Below are 23,045 nucleotides of genomic sequence, written 5' to 3' on the forward strand. Positions count from 1 at the left end.
GCTTTCAGCTGGGCAGGCGGGGGAGGCTTCTCTGGAGCAGGGAACTTTCGACTGACAGCTGGACAGTGAGAACGGAGCGTCACGCACCGTCTGGGAGCACGCAGCTCAGGCAGAAAGAGCAGAGTGAAAAGCCCTGCAGGGGAAGGAGCTTTGCTTGTTCACGGGCTGGGAAGGAAGCCAGAGTGGCCAGAGGACGGGGAGCAGGAGAACAAGAGCCCGATCACACCGGCCTGACTGGTGCGGGAAAGGGGTCTGGACTTCATGCTAGGTACAGTGGAAACCAACTGAAGTAGTTTACCGTGAGAGTGATATGATCTGACTGATGCTTTAGAAGCTCACTCTGGCTGTCGTATGTAGTGCAGATTGGAGGGGCCAAGAGGGGACCAGTCATCAGGCCACTGTGAAGGTGTCGGAGAGGGTTGACAGTGGCCTGGACTCACCAGCAGGGTGGACGTGAGCTGCGAGGGAGAGAGGAGAGTCAGGGCTTTTGATCTGCAAAACTGAGAGTTTGGTGGTGCCATTTACCAAGAAGAGAAAGGCGGGGAGGAGTGGATGTCAGAGGGAAAGAGCCAGAAGAAGGGAGAGTTCCGGGGACCCATTCGAAGTTTCAGAGGATGTCAAGAGGAGATGCGGAGGAGACAGCTGGCGTGAGTCCGGAGCTCAGAGAAAAAGTCTGGGCTAGAAAAAGAAACAGGAGTCGCCATGTCTGGCTGGTGTTTGAAGCCACAGGACTGGGTATGGTGTCCTCTGAAGGGTGTCGATAGAGTTATTCTGAATGCTGCCAACAGCCCCCTGGGGAACCCCAACAGCTAGAGGTGGAGGGAAGCTGAGACGTGGTCAGTGTGGCCTCAGGCAGGTCTGAGGAGCAAGTTCTGGGGCGAGTCCAGAGTGCAGAAGGATGGAATGTGGACCACTGGCCACTCTGCGTGACAGGCCGGTAGTGGACAAGTGCCATTCAGGCAGGAGCCTGGGAGCGGCTGAGGAGGGCAGTGGAGGGGAGGAGCTGGAGGGGTGAGCGGAGACAGCTCCTCCAGGGAGTTCAGCTGGGGCTGGAGTACAGGGAAGCAGGCACCCAGCGGGAGGGCCGTGTTTGCTTTAAATGGGTCCTAATTAGGATGTGTTTATTTCCTGAAACCCACGGAAAGAGAGAAACTGACACTGTGATGGAAGAGGGGCAAGAGCCGCAGGAAAAACCTCCTTCAGAAAGCGGGAGGGGAGGGTGTCCAGGGCACAAGTGGGGGAGGCCTTTGCCCTGGGAGAGCTGGGAACGCATCCACAGAAATCGATCGTCATCCCTCCCTTCGAGAAGCCTACAAGCAAGCAATACTGTTACAGTCATGCTCAAGCTTTCGTACATGTAAGAGAGATGGTATCACCCACTATCTCAGAAGAGAAGAGGCACAAGCCCACAGTCCACGTCAGAACGGTGTCCTCCTGCTGACACTGTCCCCGCACAGCGCCGAGGGCTGCACTGAGGGTGGGCCACTTTCATTAAAATATGTATGGCAGATTAACACGTATACCGTTTTTCCATTTATGTTATTTCATCTGATGCTCTCAACACTCTCATGAGGCATACGAAGCCCCCTGTGGACAGGTGAGGAAACCGAGGCACACGGAGGTTGAATGCTTGCCCAAGGTGACACAGCTGATAAATGGCAGAGCCAGGACAACCCAGGTTTTCTGCTCTCTCCCCACTGGGCCACACTATCTACCAGCTGTGTCCATTCTGCTGTCAGGAGTTTGCCTCTCGGCCTCAGGAAAAGGGACAGCGTCAACATGCGGTGACCACAGCCTCTGCCTGCCCTGCCGCTGGGAGCTTTGTTCTCCAAACAAACAGCAGCCTGGAAGTAATCCATCAACACAAAAAGTTTGAGGGTTCCATTTTTATTCCTAAAGAGAAAAAAAATAATCCTGGTCGACACGGGGTCCCTCTCCAGCCAGCTCCCCTAGGGCCGGCAGGCATGACCTCTCTGGACACACGACAGATGGCCCTGGTCCCACCACACAGCACTTTATACGCAGCCCACTTATCAGGCCGCCCTGTCAGGCAGACACACAGACTGGGGCCCAGGCGCCTTCCCAGCCAAAGCAAACACATCCCTGTCCCTGCCCATGGCTCTCGCCCCTCTTAATTCAGCGTAGCACTGTCTTGGCTCCTGCAGGAGCGCTCATTACGGGGAATTTGTGACCGTCAGCTCGGGAGCAGGGGCCCAGAGAGGGTGATCTAACATAAGTCTGGCCAGCTCTTACATTTCACCAAAGGCCGGGATGAATTTACATGATTTAGGATCCGTGGAAAAGCCGTGGAATGTTTAAATCCCTGCCGGGAGCACACGTGGACAGGTATATATCCCCCATAAGGGGTGTTAGTCATCCACGGAGTCACATCTGCCTTTTCCAACTGCCAAGGACAGTTTTTACCTCTGAGAAAATGAGTTTAACCCCTTTCTAGAGGGCCTTTTTGTTTTAATCTCCCTTAATCCCTAAATTTGGAAGTATTTGCATCTGGAAAGGAACCTTGGTGTGACCCCCATAACAAGGAATCTGTTTTCTCCAGGAGGTGCCAGGAAGAGGCTGCCTCTCCCAGCCCCTCCAGCCTCACTCGGAGAAACCCTCCTGGGAGGGGAAAGAGCACGGAACTGGGAGGAAGGAGACCTAAACTCAAGGGCCACTTTTGCCCTCTGTGACACTGGGCAGGTCACCTCCCTGAGCCTCCTGCTCAGTGTCTGTCATGTACAGATTCCACCCTTGCCCAGGCTATGAGCCTTCCCAAGATAATATCCATAAATGTCCCTCACAAACTGCCAAGCACCAGGGAGTTGTCAGTAGGGAGGTTGCCCCCCCCATAGTGAGAACTGGCCCAGCACCACGAGGTGTGACTTTTTTCTTTTCTAATGGCATACCTGTAGTAGAACCCTCCGTTCTGGGAGCCCACAGTAATCAAAATCCCAGTATAGACAGAGCTTCGTCACTTAACTAGGGCTCATAAAGTGAATGAACTAGAGATAGTGCCTTATTTTGCGTTGAGGTCTGTGCATGTGAGCCGCTGTGTCTGGGAGCATGGTGTGCTCTCACCTGAGCCGTCACTGTGCGCAAGGGTCTGTGGAGGTCGGGGCCGTCCTGGGTGGAGCTCAGATCCAGGCTCTTCACCACCAGCGTATTGACTGATCCTGGCCCGGTGGCTTGGCAGCAGTGCAGAGGGAACATCAGACCCCAGATCGTCAGCAGCCACGTGCCCAGTGGTCCCCGGTTCCTGCCCTGCCAATCTTGGACTAGAGAAGAAAGTGGGGGATTTTAGCCCAGGCCATGCATCAGGATCACCTGGGCCCCCTGTAGATGTCCCGATGTCATGGGTCTGGATGTGGCCCAGGCATCCGAATTTCTAAAGGCTGCCCGGGGGTTCCAAGGCGCAGCAGAGCTGGGAACCGTGGGCCCAGAGCGACTGGAACACGGTGCCTTGGTAAGCTCTGATTCCCCTTGTCTTCTTCCTTCCTGTTCCAGGATTTAATTAGGACAGGTCAGAATGTCTTAAAAATAAGGACCATCTCTTTTTAATTAAACAGTGAGGCCAGCCTGAGGTCTTACACACAGAATTAGACCTGAAGGACCAAGGGCTCTTAGCCTTGAATTACAATATTTTTCAACCTCTTCCTTCCCACCACCCTCCACATTCAGTGTGCCACCAAGAATTAGGGATTCTTCCTCAGCAGTATCAAGCAGACGGAGCCTGCACTCTTCACCCACTGCCGGGATACCTGGCCACGCCTGGGTGGCTGCAGGTGCCTGCCCACCCAGCCCTGACCAGCCTCACCCCTCAGTCTCTCTGCCCAATGCAATTCTTCTTAAACATTGTGTTCGTTACTTCACCCAAGAATCTCAGAATTTCCCTTTTGCTCTTATTGATACTATGTTAGCCAGACTTTAAGCAAAATAACTGCTTACCATTCATACCAGTTTTTCTCACACTTTGGTGTGCCAGTGAATCTAAGCGCCTTGTTAAAATGCAGATTCTGATCCAGTAAGTCCAGGATGGAGCCCAAGACTCTACATTTCTTAAGAAGATCCCAGGAAATGGCCACGCTGCTGGCCCATGGACCACGCTTTGGGAAGTGAAGAGCTATGCTGGCTACCTTGCTGTTCCTACATACCCTATCCATTCTAGCAGTTTGGAAATGAGGAGTGTGAGGCCCAGAGAACTGAAATGACTTGGCCAAAGTCATACCATGGATTGGGGACTACACTGGCTAGAACTCAGGGGCTCTGGTTCTTGATCCAGAGAACCTTTCTCCATGCCCAGCCACGGCGGGTGGTGACAGGATGCAGGCCAAGCTGTCATGAGGAGTCATCCTGAAATATAGCTGATACAGGCAGCAAAAAGCAAGGGGAGAATCTCTCCAAGAATTAAGTCGCAGCATCAGTGAAAACCTCAGGGTTGGAAAATGAATGTTGGTCCTGCCTCAGGAAGATGGAGCTTTTGCAAAAGGCAAAGGAAACATCTTCCTTCAGAGCTTGGGAAGTAGATGCAGCCCCTGGGAGGCAGGACACAGAGACACACTGCCCAAGACCCAGGGGGAGTGGCCAGCAGCCTCCTCGCCTCCTTCAATCCTGGGAGAAGTCAGTCCACGTGCTCAGTCCACATACTCAGCCTAACCAAGAGCATTCTGTCTCCTTTCAGGTTTGGGAAGCAATTGACTTTCCAGTAAGGGTCCAGCGTGCATTGTGTCAGCAAGAATGAAGTACAGATGAAGGCACCACCCCTCACTTGCTCTGGTTTCCCAAGTGATCTGTGGGCTGCTGGGAGCATCTGGTGACTTTCACTCCAATGGAGGGGGCTGTGTGTCCTTAAGGATGGTACCTGGAGGCAGCCAGAGAGGCTGGGGCCAGGGCTGATGGGGACATCTTTTCTGTGGTTGCTGGAGCTGCTGAGAGGGCTGGGCAATGCCAGCGTGCTAGGCGCAGGATGAGGGCTTCAGCTCACTATTATGGTGATGTTCACATAGATAATTATAAAGTTTGGAGATTAGGAAATAGTACCATCGTGATATACTGTCAGGGGAAGCCCACACTGGTGGAATGTGGGGAAATAATAATAGATTATTTTCAGCTATTTACTACCTATTCTCTTGCTCCCCCCACCCCCACCCCGGTGTAGAAGCCCAAGAATGGCAGTGGCCGGCCAGACAGGATGTCTGAGCCACACGCAAAGCAATGGAATACAGGACATCTTGAAGGCTATTCTCAATCTCCCAGGCCAATTCCTCCCCCATCACCTTCATGGCCTGCATGAGCCGGAGGCAGTACCTGAGCAGTCGTGTCTCCGCGGAGCCATCCAACCCACAGAGTCTAAGGATATCGCAGCATCCAGAGAATAGTGGACAGTGGACGGCTCCCAGGAGCTCTGCAGAAAGCTTGAGAGAGGGCAGCATGGGCACCTCGGGGCTCACAACCTTTACCTAGCCATGTGGGGCCTTGCAGGATTTGGGCCAACACCCCCACATAAAAAACACAGCTGCCCAGGGGTCTTGTCTCAGTGGGCCCTGTCAACACTCCGGGCACTGGCTCGGTGACGCAGATTCAGGGGAAGGGGGGCCTGCACTCGAGGAAGCCCTAGGAAAACTGCCCCCTGGGTCAGGGGGTTCCAACCCAGCTGCAGCTGGGGAGGAGCAGTGAAGGGAGGGAGGGGATGGCACCTGGGAACGATGCTCACTGAATAAAAGTGCCTGTCCACTGCTCCTGCCATCTCTGTCCTATAGATACGGACCTCATGACCCTGGGGGGGGAAACAGAGAGATGATGTAGTATAAATGGCTTGGGTTTTTTTTGGTTTTTTTTTTTCCTTTTTTTCGTTCTGGGTAAAGGGATCATGCAGAAGATAAGATCATTACATTTCAAAGCTAGGCAGGCCCAAAGAGCTCCTCTAATCCGCAACCCTAGTTTTTATAATTAGAAGACTGAAGCAAAGGGGATTGGCTTTCTGTTACACACTAGTTAGTGACAGATGTCCCCTACTCAGGGGGCTTTCCCTGACCACCCCATTGAGGGTAACCCCCTAGTTACTCTCTATCTCATTACGATTCTGTTTCTTCATCACCACCAAACATATTATCTTTCTTTACTTGCTTATTTATTTTTTTTTTTTTTGAGACAGAGTCTCACTCTGTTGCTCTGGCTAGAGTGAGTGCTGTGGCGTTAGCCTAGCTCACAGCAACCTCAAACTCCTGGGCTCAAGCAATCCTCCTGCCTCAGCCTCCTGAGTAGCTGGGACTACAGGCACATGCCACCGTGCCTGGCTAATTTTTTCTATATAGTTTTAGTTGTCCAATTAATTTCTTTCTATTTTTAGTAGAGACAGGGTCTCGCTCTTGCTCAGGCTGGTCTCGAACTCCTGAGCTCAAACAATCCGCCTGCTTCAGCCTCCCAGAGTGCTAGGATTACAGGCGTGAGCCACCGCGCCCGACCTACTTGCTTATTTTTTTAATGACCTGCACCCCCCATAATATTAATACTAAAAGCTTTATGACAATAGGGACCTGCTTGTCTTGTTCGTTGCTGTGTCCCAAGCACAGAGTCTGTGTTCAATAAATAGCCCTTCAATTCATTAGAGGCAGAGCCCAAACCCACATGTGCTTCTCAGGCTGCTGCCGCTCCCCTCACTTCCCTCTGGCTCCATGATTGAATCCCACTGCGGCAAGCCTCTGTGGCCCTCACAGCAATAGGGAACAGAGTAATCCCTCAGTGAAGTCTGTAGAACCAGAGGAAGACCAAATTCTGATTCTAAAAGCCTCCCCAAGAGTCCACAGGACACGTGTATAAATGCGTGCACACATATACACACAAACACACTCTCCGGAGTAGTGAAGATGGCTTGAGTTCGCCAGAGTCCCTTCTGATGAAACAGCAGCCGTGTTCCTGGCACACCTTAGTGTCATCAGCCCTCTAGAGCTGGTCAGAGTTTATTGACTTTAGATCTCTCCCTGAGACAGTATCTCCTGGATCCAAAGGCCTTATTGACAGATGTGTGCTATGGCCTCATGCAGGGTGTAAACCAGCCACCCAGAGCCATCTCTAAGGCAGGAAAGGGAATGACAAAAACAGAAAAACAGCCTGGAAATCTGAGGACACTAGTGTCTGATAAGCAGGTCATATGCAAAGTGTGTGCAGCAACTGGTCAGGGAGCCTCCTGCTCCAAATGTCCCCTCCCAGTGGAAGCTGGGCCTTTGGTATGAACACGTGCTTGACTACAGCGCACCTTCTCCAAAGTCGATTGGCCTTGGCCAATGGAAGAAATGGATGGAATGCTTTAAAAAGACCCTCCAGCGATGTACCTGGGCTCAGTGGAGCCACGGATGACACGAAGTACCTGAGTTCACTCCAGGCCAAAATGTGGTGTTTTCTAAAACATTTTCTGGAAAGCAGCCTGGCCAGTGACTCCCACCAGTCCCTGATAGAATTCAACTGGCTCAACCATTGCCTTGACAGTAAGCGAGGTGGAGGGAGGTTGAAGGGAAAAAGTTGGAATGTGGCTTGCTCCGATCTTGCAAAAAGGGATTTTTAGAAAACAGATAGAGAAACTGGTATACTGAATAACTAGTCTTAATTCTTCACCACCCCTAATAGAATTATACATCCAAAGCTTCGTCATGGCCTTGTGGAGGCAGAGTATACTTCTCTAAGCCTTAAATTTGGCCTTGGCCCTGTGAACTGCTTTGACTAATGGATGCTGGCAAATGTGATAGAAGCAAAGGCTTGAAATGTGATTGTGTGGTTGGGCTCGCCTCGTGCACTCCAGTGATGCGTCTTGAGATGATCATGCCCTGGGTAGCTGCTGCCCCTTCAGCCTATGTCCCGGAACACAAAAAGCAAACCTGGCCCAGTCTACAACCTGGAACAGAGCTTCCCAGTCGAGCCCAGCCCAGATCAGCTGAGCCACGGCTGACCCAAAACCTATTATCATGCGAGTAAATGCTTCTTGTCACAAACCACTGAGGTTCAGGGTGGTTTATACATAGCATTAACTGTAGCAATAAGTGACTATTACAGAATTTGAAACCCAGAGAGGGTACATGACTAGATCCAGAATTTCTCAGCCCAGAGTTCATTCTGCCTCTCCATGCTGCCCGTTGAAAGCCAAGGAAAACTAGGCTGTAGATGGAACAGTAGGACTGCCACGTACAGCCATTACGGGGCAAGAAGGACCTGACTTGCGCTCCTGTTTTAAGCGACTAAACGCTAGACAAAATATTGTATAAGAACAGTGGTTTCCGACGTTGCACAGTACAGGGCATTGGTTCTGGAGAGAAGGGAAACAAATGAGGTGAGCCCTGTAATTGCTCCAACTACCTGCTGCCCACAGAGAGTTCCCGGCTACAGCTCAACAAGGGGACTAGGTGGAGCCTCGTGGCTTCCCTGAGTTGAAGAGATGGAGCTGGGAGTCCCAGGAGGCCAGAGTGGCTTCAGTTTGTAAGGCAAATTTAAGTTAGCTTCAGCTAACTGCTGATCAACACGTACATGGGAGGAAGTTACCCAAAGCAGGGGAGAGAACCACAGAAAGGAACAGCTGGAATAATTTCCAGAGATAACACAGGGCTGGGAATAATTCATGTTCCCAGCAGCCAGACTGAAAAACCTCCTCCCAAAAGGGTCGCTGAATAGAGACACAGAGGGTATTGCCTCGGAAGTGGGGCCAAATTAGCCCCAGATGAACCATTGCTCTGGTCCCCCCCAACAGAATTGAAAAGGTAAGACTCAGAACAGTCAAACTGTTTCCACTAAGTTTCCAAGTAACTTCACTGAGTCCCAAAACAAAGCTCAAAAACTATTTAAAGGAATACCAGAAATAAAAAAAACAAAAAAACAAAACAAAACTAACAGTCAGCAATGTCAAACTCACAATGCCTGGCCTCTTATAAAAAAAATTACCAGGCGTGCAAAGAACCAGGAAAATGTGGCCCATAGTGAGGAGAAAAACCAATCAATAGAAATAGAAACAGAACCCAGGAATGACACAGATGCTACATAGAATAAGTAGACAAGAACATTTTTTTTTTTCTCACAAGGATGGCTACTTTCTTTTTTTTTTTTTATTTCAGCATATTATGGGGGTACAGATGTTTAGGTTACATATGTTGCCCTTGACCTTTCCCTCCCCCACTACATCCGAGTTTCAAATACGTCCATCCTTCTGGTGGTGAACATTTTTAAAATACAATAAATGTGTGTTTAAAATATAGACAGAAAAATTCCCCTTGGGATTACTTAAATGTAAACATGGCTCATTCATCTGGTCATTCTTTTAACAAGCATGTGCCATCCACCGTGCTAAGCCCTGAGGAATCGGAGGTGTCTAAGACAGAGAAAGTGCCGGCCCTCTGGGAACTCACCTTCTAATTAGGGAGACAGGCGATAAGGGAAGCAAGAGGATCTGAGTCAGGAGGCGGGTGGGGGTGGGAAGATGGGCCTGAGCTCACTGTCGAGGTGGGTAAGATGTGAGAGCAGGGCAGGGGGCAGAGAGGGAGGCAGAGGAGGAAGGCTGAAGACGGCAATGGTGGGTCAGGTGCTTGGTGACAGGGGGGACATGAGACGTGGAGTGTGGCTAAAAGGAGCTCTGTGGGATCTTCGCCTTGTGAGCATGTGGGGGAGACAGTGTTCCTCCCATGACATGCGTCCGGGGACTGCCAGGGCTTCAAGGCAAAGTCGGTGCAGAAAGGTCGGAGTGGATGCTGGCAGCTGAAAATCCACGTGTAAAACGTGGGAGGGGAAAGGAGTGTTCCCTTGAACACAGGAGAAGTGTCCTCTGGATGTGGCCCTGGACGCTTCTCTCAAGGAATGGGAGGAAGCAGCGACCCTCTTGAGAGTTAACTGCTTTGTTTTGGGTTTTCACGGCCGAGTGCCAGCCAGAGGGCTGAGCCAGCTTCACTCACTCTAGGGGAGCTTGGAGCGAGCAGCGCGCTGGTCCTATACTCCTCCCTCCCGACTCACTCAACTCCTCGCAAAAGGCAGCCTTTCCGCAGGCCAGGACCGAGCCCCTCTGGCCCCAGGTGTGTGACACGCTGTTATCTTTTCTCTGAAAATCCTTCTGGATTTGTTTTTCCCATCACTGTCCTTCGACCGAGGCAAGCAGCTCCCCCGCCCTCGGCCCCGTGGCTCAGGCAACCCCGCACATTGAAGTGCGTTGCTAGGAACTTTCTAAGTCTCCTTCTGGTGCTGGGACCAGCCATGACCAATAATGTTCGTCCCTGCAGGCACCCCGAACTCAAACCAGGCCCCATGTGGGTCTCCATTTCCTTCTTTCAGGGAGCTCTCAGCTCATGCATGGGGTCGCCCAGATGTCCCCCGGTGCTCCAGGACTCCTGCCTGTGCCTGTGCAGCTGTTCTGGAGCCTCTTGGTCAGTCCCTCGTGCCGGAGAGCAGCCTGGGGAGCAGATCAATGCTGCTGGCCGGTGTGGCATTCCTTTTATGGCACTGTGTGAGACTGGGCCATCTGATCAGTGCTAACATGCTGATTTAAATGACTTTTACAGTCCACTGTAGGACAAAGAATCTTCACGTGAACTAATTAGACAATAAATAAATCCATAACTACCTCTTTTCTATCATTATTGTAAATCTACACAAATAAATCCCTATGCCTCACATGGGCTCATGAATTGGGTACTATGTTGTTTTCATCAAATTTATATACACAGAGGGCCACAAAAAATACTTGCCAGGACGCTCACACACCCAAGAGCGGCTCTGGCCCCATCTCTGCCCTTGAGTCTCTCAGTTCATTGTCTGTCCCAGGCCCTGGACAGACTCTGCTCCTCCCTGTCCTGGCCCACACCCCTCATCCACAGCCCGTTCCGTGGCATCCCGGGCTTCTCACTGCATTAGCGCCAACGCCTCTAGCAACTCCGGGTTTTCCCATAGTCCGGAGAGGTGAGGGGATTCATTCCCATGGGGTGTCCAGTGGATCCTTTGAGAACCACCTCACCTTTTTCAACGTTAGTGGCCATCAGGAGAGTGGGGTCTGTTCCTCCCTCTTTTGTCATACTTCCAAGGACATTTTCCTGATGTGCCCAGGAAAGCCTACTACCCCTCCATTAAGGTTCACAGATGAGCAACTTCTCTGCAGGAATCATAAACCGCAGTGACCTAGAAAAGGAGCAGAGAACCAGGAGTCTGTGACAGACATTGTCAGCACCCTTCCCATGTCCCCCAGCCTTCCTGGAGGTCACATGCAGCTCCAGTGGGCAGTCCCCGTCTGTGCCAACAGCTTCCTGTCCTGAGCGCCTGCAGGAGCACGCTCAGCTCTTGTGCAGGGCAAACTGGCAGTGCAGGAGTTAACTACCCCTGGAAAAATCTCCAAGTAATAAGGGACAGGAGTTGGTGGATAAACACCTGGGCTTCCTTGCCCCTTTGTGGAACACCTCGAAAGTGCGTTCTCCACAGTGTCCCAGAGGGCCCGCGGGACGGAGGCACAGTTGCCCACAGCAGTCACCTGCTCAGTAACGCACCCGAATTGGCTGCCTTCCCTTCTCAGTCCCTCTCCCCCACTCCCTGCGTGTGCTTCCTGGGATCCCTTCCCAGAGAACTGCTCACAACCGCACTGCACCTGAGATCTGCTCTTCGGGACGTGCCGCTTAGACTGGGGCATCCATTTCAGAGTCACGGCGGGGGCCCACCACCCCCACTTCCGCCGGAGCCCCACTGTTAGGTTTCACAGGAGAAAGGAATCCTGCTCCTTAACAACAACAACAAAACAGTTTCTGAACAAGATCAGTAACAGGCGTGTTTGTTGTTTGTTTGTTTGGAGGCTTTCCCTTTAATCACCTCCAGCTCTCCCTGCCTGCCCTCCCTGTCGGTCATAGATGGTTTGGATCCCCTCTGAGCTCATGCTCTCTGTTCATGAGCACAGATAAAGACCCCTATGAACCTATGCCACCCCCGCCTCCACACAGGACACTGTCCTTCACCCTTCACTTTGGGGAGACCTTCAGGAGCCCAAGCACCCACAGCCAGAACTTGCCACTCCAGCCACTTGGTGCCATCTCTTGGAGGGCTCAGTTGGGGTGGCAGGATCCAAAAACCAGTGCTCTTTCTCCCCACTTGCCTTTTCTGCTGCACGGCATGTACCTGGGACAGGTGGGCCTTATCTTCTCCCCTTGGTTCCAGTTTGGAAATTGTCCTTTTTCACCTGTGCAGATACCTGTCTATTGAGTGACACCATAAGTGAATACCTATGTTGGATGGCGGGTGGGCGGCCTGTCCTGCCCTTATCTCGGGGCTCATTCAGATGGAAAGAGGCCCGTGCCAGCTGCTCTGTTTGCTCTGCATTCTCTGCCCATTGTACGTGGAATTGATCTGGGGGGGGTCTTTTTCCCCAATCTCCTTATTAGTTCAGCCTCAGAAAGTCCCTTATCACCTCCGGATGTCAGGCCATGCTTTGCCATCAGTCCTGGTCATGTCAGACTTTCCATTAATTGATTTTGTCCTACCCCTTTGGAAGCACAAATTGGCTCTGCCCATTAGCAGCAATAATTCCCTGAAAGGGACTGTAAATCATGCCCCGTGCCCATCCATTGCTCACGGCAGGGTGGTGCCCGTGTGGGGAGATGTCGGGCAGGGAGGTCCCTGCAGCCCTGCAGTTCTTTCCTAAACCCGACCAAGTGCTGATCTCACAAGACCCAGCAGACTGGGAAGAGCAGCTAACGCAGGTCCCAGCACAGAGCGGGCCCTCCGTGAGCATGGGAGAACAAGCACGGGACGGAAGCGAGGGGGGAAGAAAGAGGGCTTCCTCTCTGGCGCAGAGAGCTTTGAGGACTTCCTGAGCTGAGGTCTCCCCGAAAGTCTACCACTGTGTTACCACTTCGTTGGCTCTTGTGGCCATAGTGTTTTCAGCAGTCCCCCTTCAACTGGATGTGCTCCTGAAAAAGACTCTCTCCTAAACCCCAGTCGGGCTAAGCCGCTGGGCTTCGGGCAGTCCCGAGTGCAAGAGGAAGATGTGAAGGACGCGCGGAAGAAAGGCGAGGCAGGAGCACCAGGAGGGGAGGGAGAGCAGCCCGGACAGGCCGGAGGCCACTGCTCTGGCCAGTTTCGCCAGCGCCTGGAAGGTTCTCAGTAGACAGTCCATAAATGAATGCAGTGCGCGCCCTGGCAAACCTGGTGCCCTTCCTGCCCAGGGCCTGATCCAGCCTTCCCTCTAGCCCAGCCTGTCCCCGACATCCCTCCTGCTCACCGCATTTACCCATCTCCCATGTAGATAGTCCGTTCTCTTTCCTTCATTTCCTCCCACCTTAGAACAACCACCAAGCACTGAGGAGGTTGCTCGGTCCTGCCTGAGGCGCTCTGGACATCGCTGATGAGCCTCTAAATGACACACGAGAGACCTCTTGACACACTGAGCTTCTCTAAGGCAACCCAGTGGGGTCTGATTGCCACACGGCCTTTCAGGTGCAACTCCGACCCTGTTGAAAGCTGGGCGTTGGCGAGTCTGTAGTAGGGATGACCGCCAGTGCTCTGTTACCCCATCTCTCCAAAAGCACAAGGAAAACCAAGTAAGGGTGAATTTCGTGACTCCGTATATTTTCTTCTCCCTCCAAGACAAGCCCACCTCCCAACAAAGTGCTGTCCGGGATGCTCCGGGACCGTGTGAGGTGCAGAATCACTTCCGAGATGCCCAGACAGCCTCAGAGGAATTCAGCAGCCACGATATTCCAGAGAAGATGGGCTCCCATCGCACCACCCCCAGGGGGGGCCACGCCTAAACCACAGGGCGGATGGAAGTCCTTCCTCAGCACCCGCCACAGCGTCGGGTATTCCCAACGCACAGCCTGCGCGGCTCTGCCTCACCTTGGCTGGCTGCGAGGTGGTGGTGTTCTCGCTTGGTTTGGTCTTGGTTTTGGCCTTAGAATGGATGAAGAACACTATATTATTGCCACTCTCTTGATCCTTCATACACCTGAAGATAGTAAAATTCTGCCCCTTGCTTTGCATTGTCTATAAGCGCTCTTGCTCTCTCCTTATCAGAGAAACACAATCGTGCTTGTCCTGGACAGACCAGCCACGGTATCTGCCACACCACAGCCCTCCAAGTGACGCCTGCACGTGCCATACCCCCGCCCCCTTGGCTGGGGCAGGTCAGCGAAGGGTGGTACTTGACCCAAGGCCAGCCCACCATGGAAGGGTGCTTGTGGACACTCAGCCCCTCCATAGAAGATTTAAGCCAAGAATTACCCAGAGAAAGAAGTGGAGGGCAACAGGAGCTGCAGCCTGGAGCAGAGCCCTGGGCAGAGCAGAGACCGGGACAGCGGGTAGAGGGGCCCAGCTGCGGAGGGTGGTCAGGCCACGCTGACGGTGGCTGCTCCTGGCTTCCTACAACAAATCGTCTCGGTTACTTAGGATAACTCCAGTGTGTTCCTGTTCCCTCCAACTCGAATAAGCCTTGAACAATTTTTTTTAAAAAGAACCATCGGGTAGTAACAAAATGCCTAACAGTGGCTGAAACGAATAGGGCTTATGTTTCTAACATGGAAAGGAATCTAGAGCTAGGTGTGTGCAGGAACTGGCTGAACGTCTAAGGAATTCCCGTGACCCTTCTGTCATGGGCACAAGATGGCTCTGCAGGTCCAGACAGCTGTGCCTTCTGGACAGACAGAGGGATTAAAGTGGGGCCAGCTGCAGCCAAACCTTTGTCAGCACGACTTTGCCCCAAAGTTCCACAGCCATCTCTGTCCAATTATGGTCAGAATCAGGTCACATGGCCACCCCCGGCTGCAAGGGGGCTTGGGAAAGTGGGTGCAGAGGTCACGTCAACCCTCAAGTCTCTTCCCCAAGCTTTAATGTGGTTTTCCTCGGCGGCCTGGCCTGCCCCGGGGCTCCTCTCCACTTTGCCTGTACGTGTGCAGAGCCAGAAGTGCCAGATGTCTACCTGGTGTGGGGCCCCTGCCTCCACCTGGGACTACCTGGGGTGCCCTTCACCCAGCAGAGCTCCCCAGGACTCAGGCCAAGCTGGGGCTGCAGCATCTCGCCTGTCTTTCCCCTCGGCCGGCCCTGCTGGCCCACGCCCCTGCAGCCTCACTTCCTCTGCCGCTGTACACATCGCCCTCCTGGGGGCTGCTCCTGGGGGACTCGGCCTAGGACGGGCAGGTGGGATTACCATGATGGGGTTGGCCAGTCATGCTCCAGCGCCTGGGGTCGACATGGGGTTCTGCTGGCTAGGAAATCACAGTGTCTGCAGCCACAGCTCATTAAAGGAAGCAACGGAAAACACAAGTGGAGAAATTGGAACCTCACACTGCGCTGGTGGGAATATAAAATAGCACAGCCACCTTGAAAACCAGTCTGACACTTCCTCAGAAAGCTCAACACAAACTGTAAAGTGACCACGCAGCCCAGCAATTCCAGTCTTAGATATGTACTTGTGAGAAATGGAAACATGTCCACACAAAACCTCAAACACAAATGTTCCTAGCATGATGGAAAAATAGAAACAACCCAATGTCCACCAACGGGACGTCAAATGCGCAGACAGATGCGGCACACCCACACGATGAAATGTTGCTCGGCCACAGTGAGGAATGAAGTAGTGACACACGCTACAACATGGATGATTCCGGAAAACAGTACACCGAGTGAAAGAAGCCAGACACAAAAGGTCACACATCATCTAATGCCATTGATGTGAAAAGCCCAGAACGGGAAACCCACGGAGACAGGAAGCAGATCAGTGGTTGGAGGGGCTGAGGGCGGTGGGCTGGGGCGGTTGACAGCTGAAGGGTACAGGTTTCTCTTTGAAGCGATAAACATGGTCTAAAATTGACTGGTAGTGGTTGCACAACTCTGTAAATATACTAAAAACCATTGACTTGTATGCACTTTAAGTGTGTGGATGATATGGTAAGTGAACTGTATCTCAATAAGGTTGTTACACACGCACACGCACAAACACAGAAACAAAGAAGAAGAAGAAGGAAAACACCCCCAATTCCACCCAGAAAGAGTTCATACCCCAGGACCAGGATAGACTTTAAGTTCCTTTTTTATTCGCACATACATTTCACTAATCAATATATTACCGTCTGACTGTAGCCTACTAAAGGATTTAAAGCAAGGTAAATTATCAGCAAGAGTTATAAAGCAATGTGTCCAATTTATTACCAGCATCAACCCTGGCCCTGTCACTGAGCGAGACTATCATTTGTTTACTTTGCCCTGATTTGTCACCCAGATTACTCATCTCAGGGTTCCCCCAATAGGCAGGCAATTCTCCTAGCCCCATTTTGTAGCCAAGGCAACTGAGTAGAAGGTTCATTCACACCTATTCTGATCTCTTCCCAGCTCCTAAGCTTGGGGACTTAAAGCTTCATGGGTGACGGAGTTAGGGGCTGCTGAGAGAGCCCATTCAGGCCTGGGCAGAGGGTGCACAGATCAGATTTAGCCCAGAAACATCCATCCTGCTTGAAGGCAGAGGGCGAGACAAGATGAGCTCAGGAGAACCCGGTAGGTCTCTTTGAGGGGTCCATGACACTGATTTGCTGCTATCCATGGGGAAAAAAAGGCCGAGCGGGGGGTGACGGGCCTGCTTGCACTCAGGGCACTTAGTGCAGCCAGACTGAGCTGCACTGTTTAAACAGTCTCCCCAGCTCAGACGCCTGTGCCCAGGAGGAGGGCAGGGCAGGCAGCAGCCTGGGCGCAGGTCCCTGGGCACGTGCTCCTTACCTGCTTCCCGTCTCGCCCCCACAGCTCACCCCCAAGGCCCTGGCAGGGTCCTGACCATGCCATGCCCAGGGCTAGGCTCTGAGGCTGCTGGGGTGGCCGGGCGCTGCCCCTGCCACTGGCCTACATCTGCTACCTGCTCCTCAGCGCCACCGTCTTCCAGCTGCTGGAGAAGCAGGCGGAGGCCCAGTCCAGGTATAAGTTTTAGTTTGAGAAGCTGCGCTTCCTAGAGAACTACACCTGCCTGGCCCAGAGGCCCTGGAGCAGTTTGTGCAGGTCACGAAGGGGAACGACATGGCCGTGAGATGGAGAGTCTTGGGAAAGTGGGAGGAATGGGGGTTCTCATGGCAGGTCCAGAGCCACCACCCAGGGACTGATGCCCTGTTTGGGAGCAGAGTATGGTGGGAAGAGAGCCAGGTAGGACCTAGTCCTAGATTCTGGTACCAGGTGTATGACTGGATCGCTGTGCAACCTTGAACAGGTCACTTAACCTCTCCGGACCAGTGTCCTCACCTATAAGGCAAAGAGGATAATCATATCTGTGCTGCAGACATTTGACAGCAGATTAAAGGCATTCTCTAAGCTGTCACTTGCATAAATGTGAACTGTGTGTCAGTGTTATCAACACCATCTAAATTTCCTTCCCCCACACTCCGGGGCTGCGACTCCCTCTGCCTTCTCCCCAGCTCATGTCCCTGGGCTGGGGGCTGGGGGTGGGAGACACAGGTTAACATCAGGAGCGGCCACTAAGCTGGCCTTCCCCGGCCTCATTCCGCCTAGAGCTGGGCTTGGTGGGCAGCGGCCAGGGTGACTGAGCCCTGCCAGCGCGGCACCCACGGAGGACTCTCTCTTGGTGGCAGAGCGGGTCACCCCCTGCCTGGGCCCCTTCTGCTTCCCCTTCTCCCAGAAACAAGGCAACACCAGGTGTCACAGGGGAGAGTGAATGCATTTGAGACACAGTTGAGCAAGTGACAACACCTACTGCAAAAGAACAGATCGAGTGCAGAATCGTGATGATTGGTACTTACTGAGCATCTGCAATGTGCCTAAACCAGCAGGGACAGGACTGTCATGACCCATTGCCTGACATGACATTGTACAGGTGTTTTCTCACAATTACCTGTTACTATCACTAGCACCAGTTTGTAGATGGGACCTGGGCACAGGGAGGTGGAGTCTGTTGGCCAAGGCTACACAGTTACTTGTGGAGACATAGCTGGCTGTGGAGCTCTGGTTCTTCACCACGCAGATCGGCATAAGTGCCAGGGCCAGGATGTAGCCTAGAGCAGCGGTTCACAAAGCGTAACCAGCGCCCCCAGTAGCATCACCTGGGAGCTTGGTAGAAATGCAAATGTATGGGCCTCACCCACACCCACTGACTGGGGACTCCAGGGCTGGGGCGGCAGGCTGTGTGTTAACAGGCCCTCCAGGTGATGCTGAGGCCCCCTCAAGAGTGAGAACAGCTGGCCTAGAAGATGATATGTGGGCTGGGTGGTCAGAGAGAACTTTCTGGAGCTGTGAGAGACCTAGTCTGGCTCTTTCTTCCAGGAAATGAGGCCTCTGGCTTCAGGCTTCACTTCCTTGCTCCTTGGTGGACAGGGTTCGTCAAGGCTGGGGCCACGGTACCCATGTCAGGATTGAGAAAGGTTCAGGAGCTTCCCAAAACCCCAGGGTAAGGGAGAGGCCCTGGAGACCCTGAAACCTCCTCCTTCCTCAGCCCTGGGTTAGAGGCAAAAGCTGGAGGCAGAGGGCGTGGGAAGGATTTACAGAGCTAGCTGGGACCTGACCAAGAAGGAGCGAGGGCATCAGCTTGCCTGCAGCCCCGAGGGGGCCTCCCCAGGGAAAACAGGACACCTCTTTCCCTGAGAGTCCTCATCCTGAGGAGAGACCTTTACTTGCCAGGGGGAGTCAAGCTGGCAGAAGAACGCTGGGGTGAGATTCGGGGAGAACACACATTATTGTTGAAATCACCCAGATACCACACACACAGAGCCATAAACAATATTCAAAGCAGGATTAAACATTGATTCCATGTGGAAGCATGGCCTGCCCAGGTTCACAAAACTGGGAAGTCTGCCTCTTTCTCTGCTACGTGTGATTCTTAGAGAAGAGAACGCCGCTGCCCCTGCATCCACCCATCTGCTCTCAGCACCGTCCGATGTCAAGGCCCTCCTCAGGGGTTAGAGAGCCTCAGGCTTGGGATAGCCCAGGACCAGGGTGAGTGCTACCCGTAGCAGGGAGGGTCTCCGGGGAGCAGGCGTGTCAGGCAATGTTTGGCCCAGCCTCTCTGGGTGTATGGGAAAGACGGAAAGGCCAAAGTCCACGTCTTAAGAGACCAGTTCCTGCCAAAGTGAGGAGAAGCAGACAGCCTGTGACTGAGGGCGCCCAGACTGGCCCAGCCCACCAGGGCCACCCCCACCCTGGCCAGAGCACACTCACCCAGCCAGTGGGAGATGGTTCCCATAGGAACTGGAAGCCGGAGCTGCCGTGCCCACCCCCCCCACCAAGCCCTTGCCTTTGGGGCTCTGCCAGGTGACAAGGCTGTGCTGAAAGCGGAGAGGGTTGGGAGGCAGGGGGGAAGGGAGCCCTGTCCATCTGCAAGAGGGCTGGGACCAGGGATTGGGGGTGCGGCGTGTTAGGGTTGAGCCTGCAAAGCTTTAGGTTCTGTAAACACATGTGCAACACACACATAGGCACAAAACATGCACACGTGCAACATACAGTAGCCACACACACAACACATGTATACAACACACCATATACATACACAAACCACTACGCACGCATACACACACACATGCACATGCAGCCTTTGTCTTGGCCTCTGATGGAACTTCTCCTGCAGGCATGGGCTGGGGCTCACTAGAGGGCAGCAAAGAGCAAGGCTGCCTGCTCACCTGGAATCTCAGAGGACGCAGGTTCTCTGTCCCCCTCCATCAGCCTTGGGAGGGCGGGCAGCCCCACGGCTTCCCTGTGGTTCCCAAAACCTACGTTCCCCAGAAAACCCTTCTGGGCACATCCAACCTGAAATCCCCCCATTGTTCTAACAACCCACCTGTGTGTCGTCCTTGTGGTGGCATCTCCCACTGGGGCCCCTCCTGAAACGTCCCCATCTCACCTCCTTGGGCCCATTTCCCTCCAGCGTCCCATGCTCACAGCCCACACTGCGGTCAGCCCTGGCCAGTGAACAGGCACTGGCTTGGAGTCTGGTGACCTTGGGCAAGTCACTTAGCCAGTCTGAGCCTTCCTTTCCTTCCCCGTGAAATGGGAACAACACTGTCTAAGGGTATCATCAAATGAGGTGACGCAAACGCACCCTGCTAAGAGCACGGTGACAGCTGGTGCTCAATAACCATCAGCTCCCTCTTCCTCCCCTGCCGTGCCACCTCCCACAGGTCATCAAGGAAGCCTGGGTGAAAGGTGTGAACCCCAAAGGCAACTCCACCAACCCTGCAACTGGGACTTCGGCAGCAGTTTCTTCTTTGCAGGCACCGTCGTCACCACCATAGGTAAAGGGTTGGGGTAGAAGGGCTGCCCCAAGGCCCCTGTCTCAGTTTGGGCTTCCCAAAAGAATATCAAGTTTGCCGTGATGAGCAGGTTGCTGGTCTGGGTCACCGGACTCGCTCTGCTTGAGACTCTCCCAGAGCCCAGGTAGAGCCCATGCTCAGAACGGTCCCAGCGAAGGATGAGAATGAGGGCCTACTTAGCTATGAACTCCTGCCCTCACCGGTTGAGAGCTGATCCTGAGTGTACTAACTTGCCAGCACTTTGAACCTGCCCGTAGACCAAGCACACCGCTGCAGCCACAGAAATCTCTCAGGTAGAGAGAGATGAAGGGACGGGGTGCCGTTTATACAGGAACTGTCCACCAGAGCTGCAGGGCACATCCCCAGCATTCAAGGGGACAGGGCACTGACAGCATCTGCTACAGCCCCTCAGCCAGAAAACCTGCATCCCACTCCCTTCTAACCCAGGCCTCCCCCATCCATTCAATTAAGTCCAATTCCACACACCTTCCTTGAACTCAGGTGACATTCCAGGTAGAGTGGTGGAGTGGGGGATGGGAGATAGAAACTTAGATCAGACCCAGCCGTGGCCCCCAATCCAATAAAGAGGGATATAGTAAGTACACCAAAAACAATCATATAAGGCAAAGTAGATAATTAGATAGGAATAACACAAAACTATGGGGAATCACACCCAGTAGGGAGGAAGGAGTAGCAGTCAGGAGGGCATCGTGGAGGCAGTGTCATTTGAGATAGGCCTTCAAAAATGAGCAGGAATCCTACGAATAAAAATCATTCTAGCAGAGTTCATGGGAACAGGGGAGCTTCCCCACCTCCCCCTAAGAGGTGGTAGAAGACAACCTGTGTTAGAGTCTGGGGAGGAGGAGTGCACACAGTTCTGGACTCTCTCTTCCCCGTATTTGCACACTCCCCCTTCCCTTGCAGGATATGGCAACCTGGCGTCCAGCATGGAGGCAGGTCAGGTCTTCTGTGTCTTCTATGCCCTGGCGGGCATCCCACTCAATGTGGTCTTCCTCAACCACCTGGGCACAGGGCTGCGTGCCCACCTGGCCATGCTTGAGAGGTGGGAGGACCAGCCCAGGCGCTCCCAGGTACGGCTCCTCCCTCCCTTGCAGCCCTGCTGTGACAGATCAGTTGCACGCTGAGTCCTCTAGAACAGTGGTCCCCAACCTTTTTGGCACCAGGGACTTGTTTCATGGAAGTCAATTCTTCCACAGACTGGGGGGTGAGGGGTGGAGCATGAGGGAGTGTGGAGCTCAGGCGGTGATGTGAGGCCTGTTTCCTAACAGCAGCCCAGAGGCTGGGGACAGCAGGTCTTAGAAGCAGATGTTGAGACAGAGTTTGGCATGCAAGGTGTTGGGGGAAGACACCTGTGGAAAAGAAGGGGCAGATGCAGGACTGGGCGGAGGGAGTAGTTGAATTTTGGTGCGGCTGGACAAAGACTTGGCCTCCAGGAGCTCTGCAGCACGTGTGGGCTGTCAGAGTTGTCCCACAGTGCCTGGAGCAGCTAGGCTTTAATCCCTCCTCAATAGAGCACCAGGTGTGGCCTTCCCAGGAAGAGCATGCCCTTGGGCAGGCGGTTCTCTGCAGCTGAAGAGCACCCTTTAGGAGCTGGAAGCTGGCCAACAGTCCTCCTTTGACGGGGCATCTGGGCAGCACATGTCTGTGGTCATCACAGAGCCCCAACATCCTTTTGTGCAATAGATAAGAAGGCCACCCAACACGGCCCCAGTGCCCACCCTGACCAGCCCCTCGTGAGCCAGAGGCCCGCTAGAAGGGCAGGGGTGCAAGAGTAATCTGGAACAGTTCAATGACAGTCCTCTATCCCGGATATGAGTTCCCAGGGGGCCTGTTTCAGTGTGACCCCAAGCCCGAAGGGGTCTCCAAATCCCCCCTTGCCCCACTACCACAATCCCTTTGCACAGACCTTTCCCCTGGCGGGGCAAGATCACTCGTGCACAGATCACGCACACACTCCAGCCCCAAGGTCTGCAGAGCAGGGAGGGGCCTGGCTTCACGCAGCCTTACTCCCAAGTCCGCCACAGACCCCCGGCCCTGTGCAACCCAGAAGCCTTTCAAGTGGCCTCAGGGGCAGACTCCCTCCCTCACAGCTCCTGCAGGTCCTGGGCCTGGCTCTGTTCCTGGTCGTGGAGACACTGGTCATCCTCATCTTCCCACCCTTGGTCTTCAGCCACGTGGAGGGCTGGAGCTTCAGCGGGGGCTTCTACTTTGCTTTCATCACGCTCAGCACCATTGGCTTCAGGGACTATGTTGTCGGTGAGAACGAGATAGTCACGTACCTCAGGCTGGGGGCCCACTGGGATTAAGGGGATGGAGAGGTGTCAGCTGAGGATAACTACTGAGGGTCACACAGCCCCTGGTTATTCTGAGGCCACTGCAGATTCGCAGCACCATCCTCGGAAGGCTCTGGTCTGGGACCCATGGCCATTTCCCCCAGGGACCTCTACTGCCAGTCCTAGTTAGGAAGAGGGAGAGCGTCCTGGCTGGTGAAGGCCCCTATGCAACCTGGGGTGGCTGTGCCCTCAGACCCCTGGCATTGATTCTGTCCCTTTCCCTGGCAGGCACGGACCCCAGCAAGCATTACATCTTGGTGTACTTGAGCCTGGCAGCCATCTGGATCCTCCTGGGCCTGGTGTGGCTGGCGCTGACTCCCACTGGGGCCACCGCTTCTGCACAGGTGCTCCCAGCTCTGGCTGCTCACTAGGGGCCTTGGCCCCAAGGACGGGGCTGTCCCTGACCCCGATGGGCTCCCCAGACCTCAGACAATCCCCATCTCTGCATGAAGCCCCTGAGTGCCCC

General features: G+C 53.6%; 2 protein-coding genes across 2 annotated transcripts in view; both read left to right on the forward strand.

Moving 5' to 3' along the window:
• KIF6 (kinesin family member 6) overlaps nucleotides 1–13,748 on the forward strand; it is a 480,713-nt gene extending 466,965 nt beyond the window's left edge. Inside the window, exon 20 of the mRNA XM_012640809.1 lies at nucleotides 13,585–13,748. Coding sequence (XP_012496263.1) covers nucleotides 13,585–13,748 — 164 coding nt within the window. The remainder of the gene's footprint in view (nucleotides 1–13,584) is intronic.
• A 3,014-nt stretch (nucleotides 13,749–16,762) lies between these two features.
• KCNK16 (potassium channel, two pore domain subfamily K, member 16) lies at nucleotides 16,763–23,029 on the forward strand. The gene is given in 8 exon segments (XM_012640832.1): nucleotides 16,763–16,949; nucleotides 16,952–16,974; nucleotides 20,094–20,148; nucleotides 20,151–20,207; nucleotides 21,150–21,316; nucleotides 22,337–22,502; nucleotides 22,808–22,892; nucleotides 22,894–23,029. Coding segments are annotated over 8 exon segments (876 nt in total).
• The last annotated feature ends 16 nt before the right edge of the window (nucleotides 23,030–23,045 follow it).

Source organism: Propithecus coquereli, unplaced genomic scaffold, assembly GCF_000956105.1.
Source record: "Propithecus coquereli isolate 6110/MARCELLA unplaced genomic scaffold, Pcoq_1.0 Scaffold158, whole genome shotgun sequence".
Classification (NCBI taxonomy): Eukaryota; Metazoa; Chordata; class Mammalia; order Primates; family Indriidae; genus Propithecus; species Propithecus coquereli.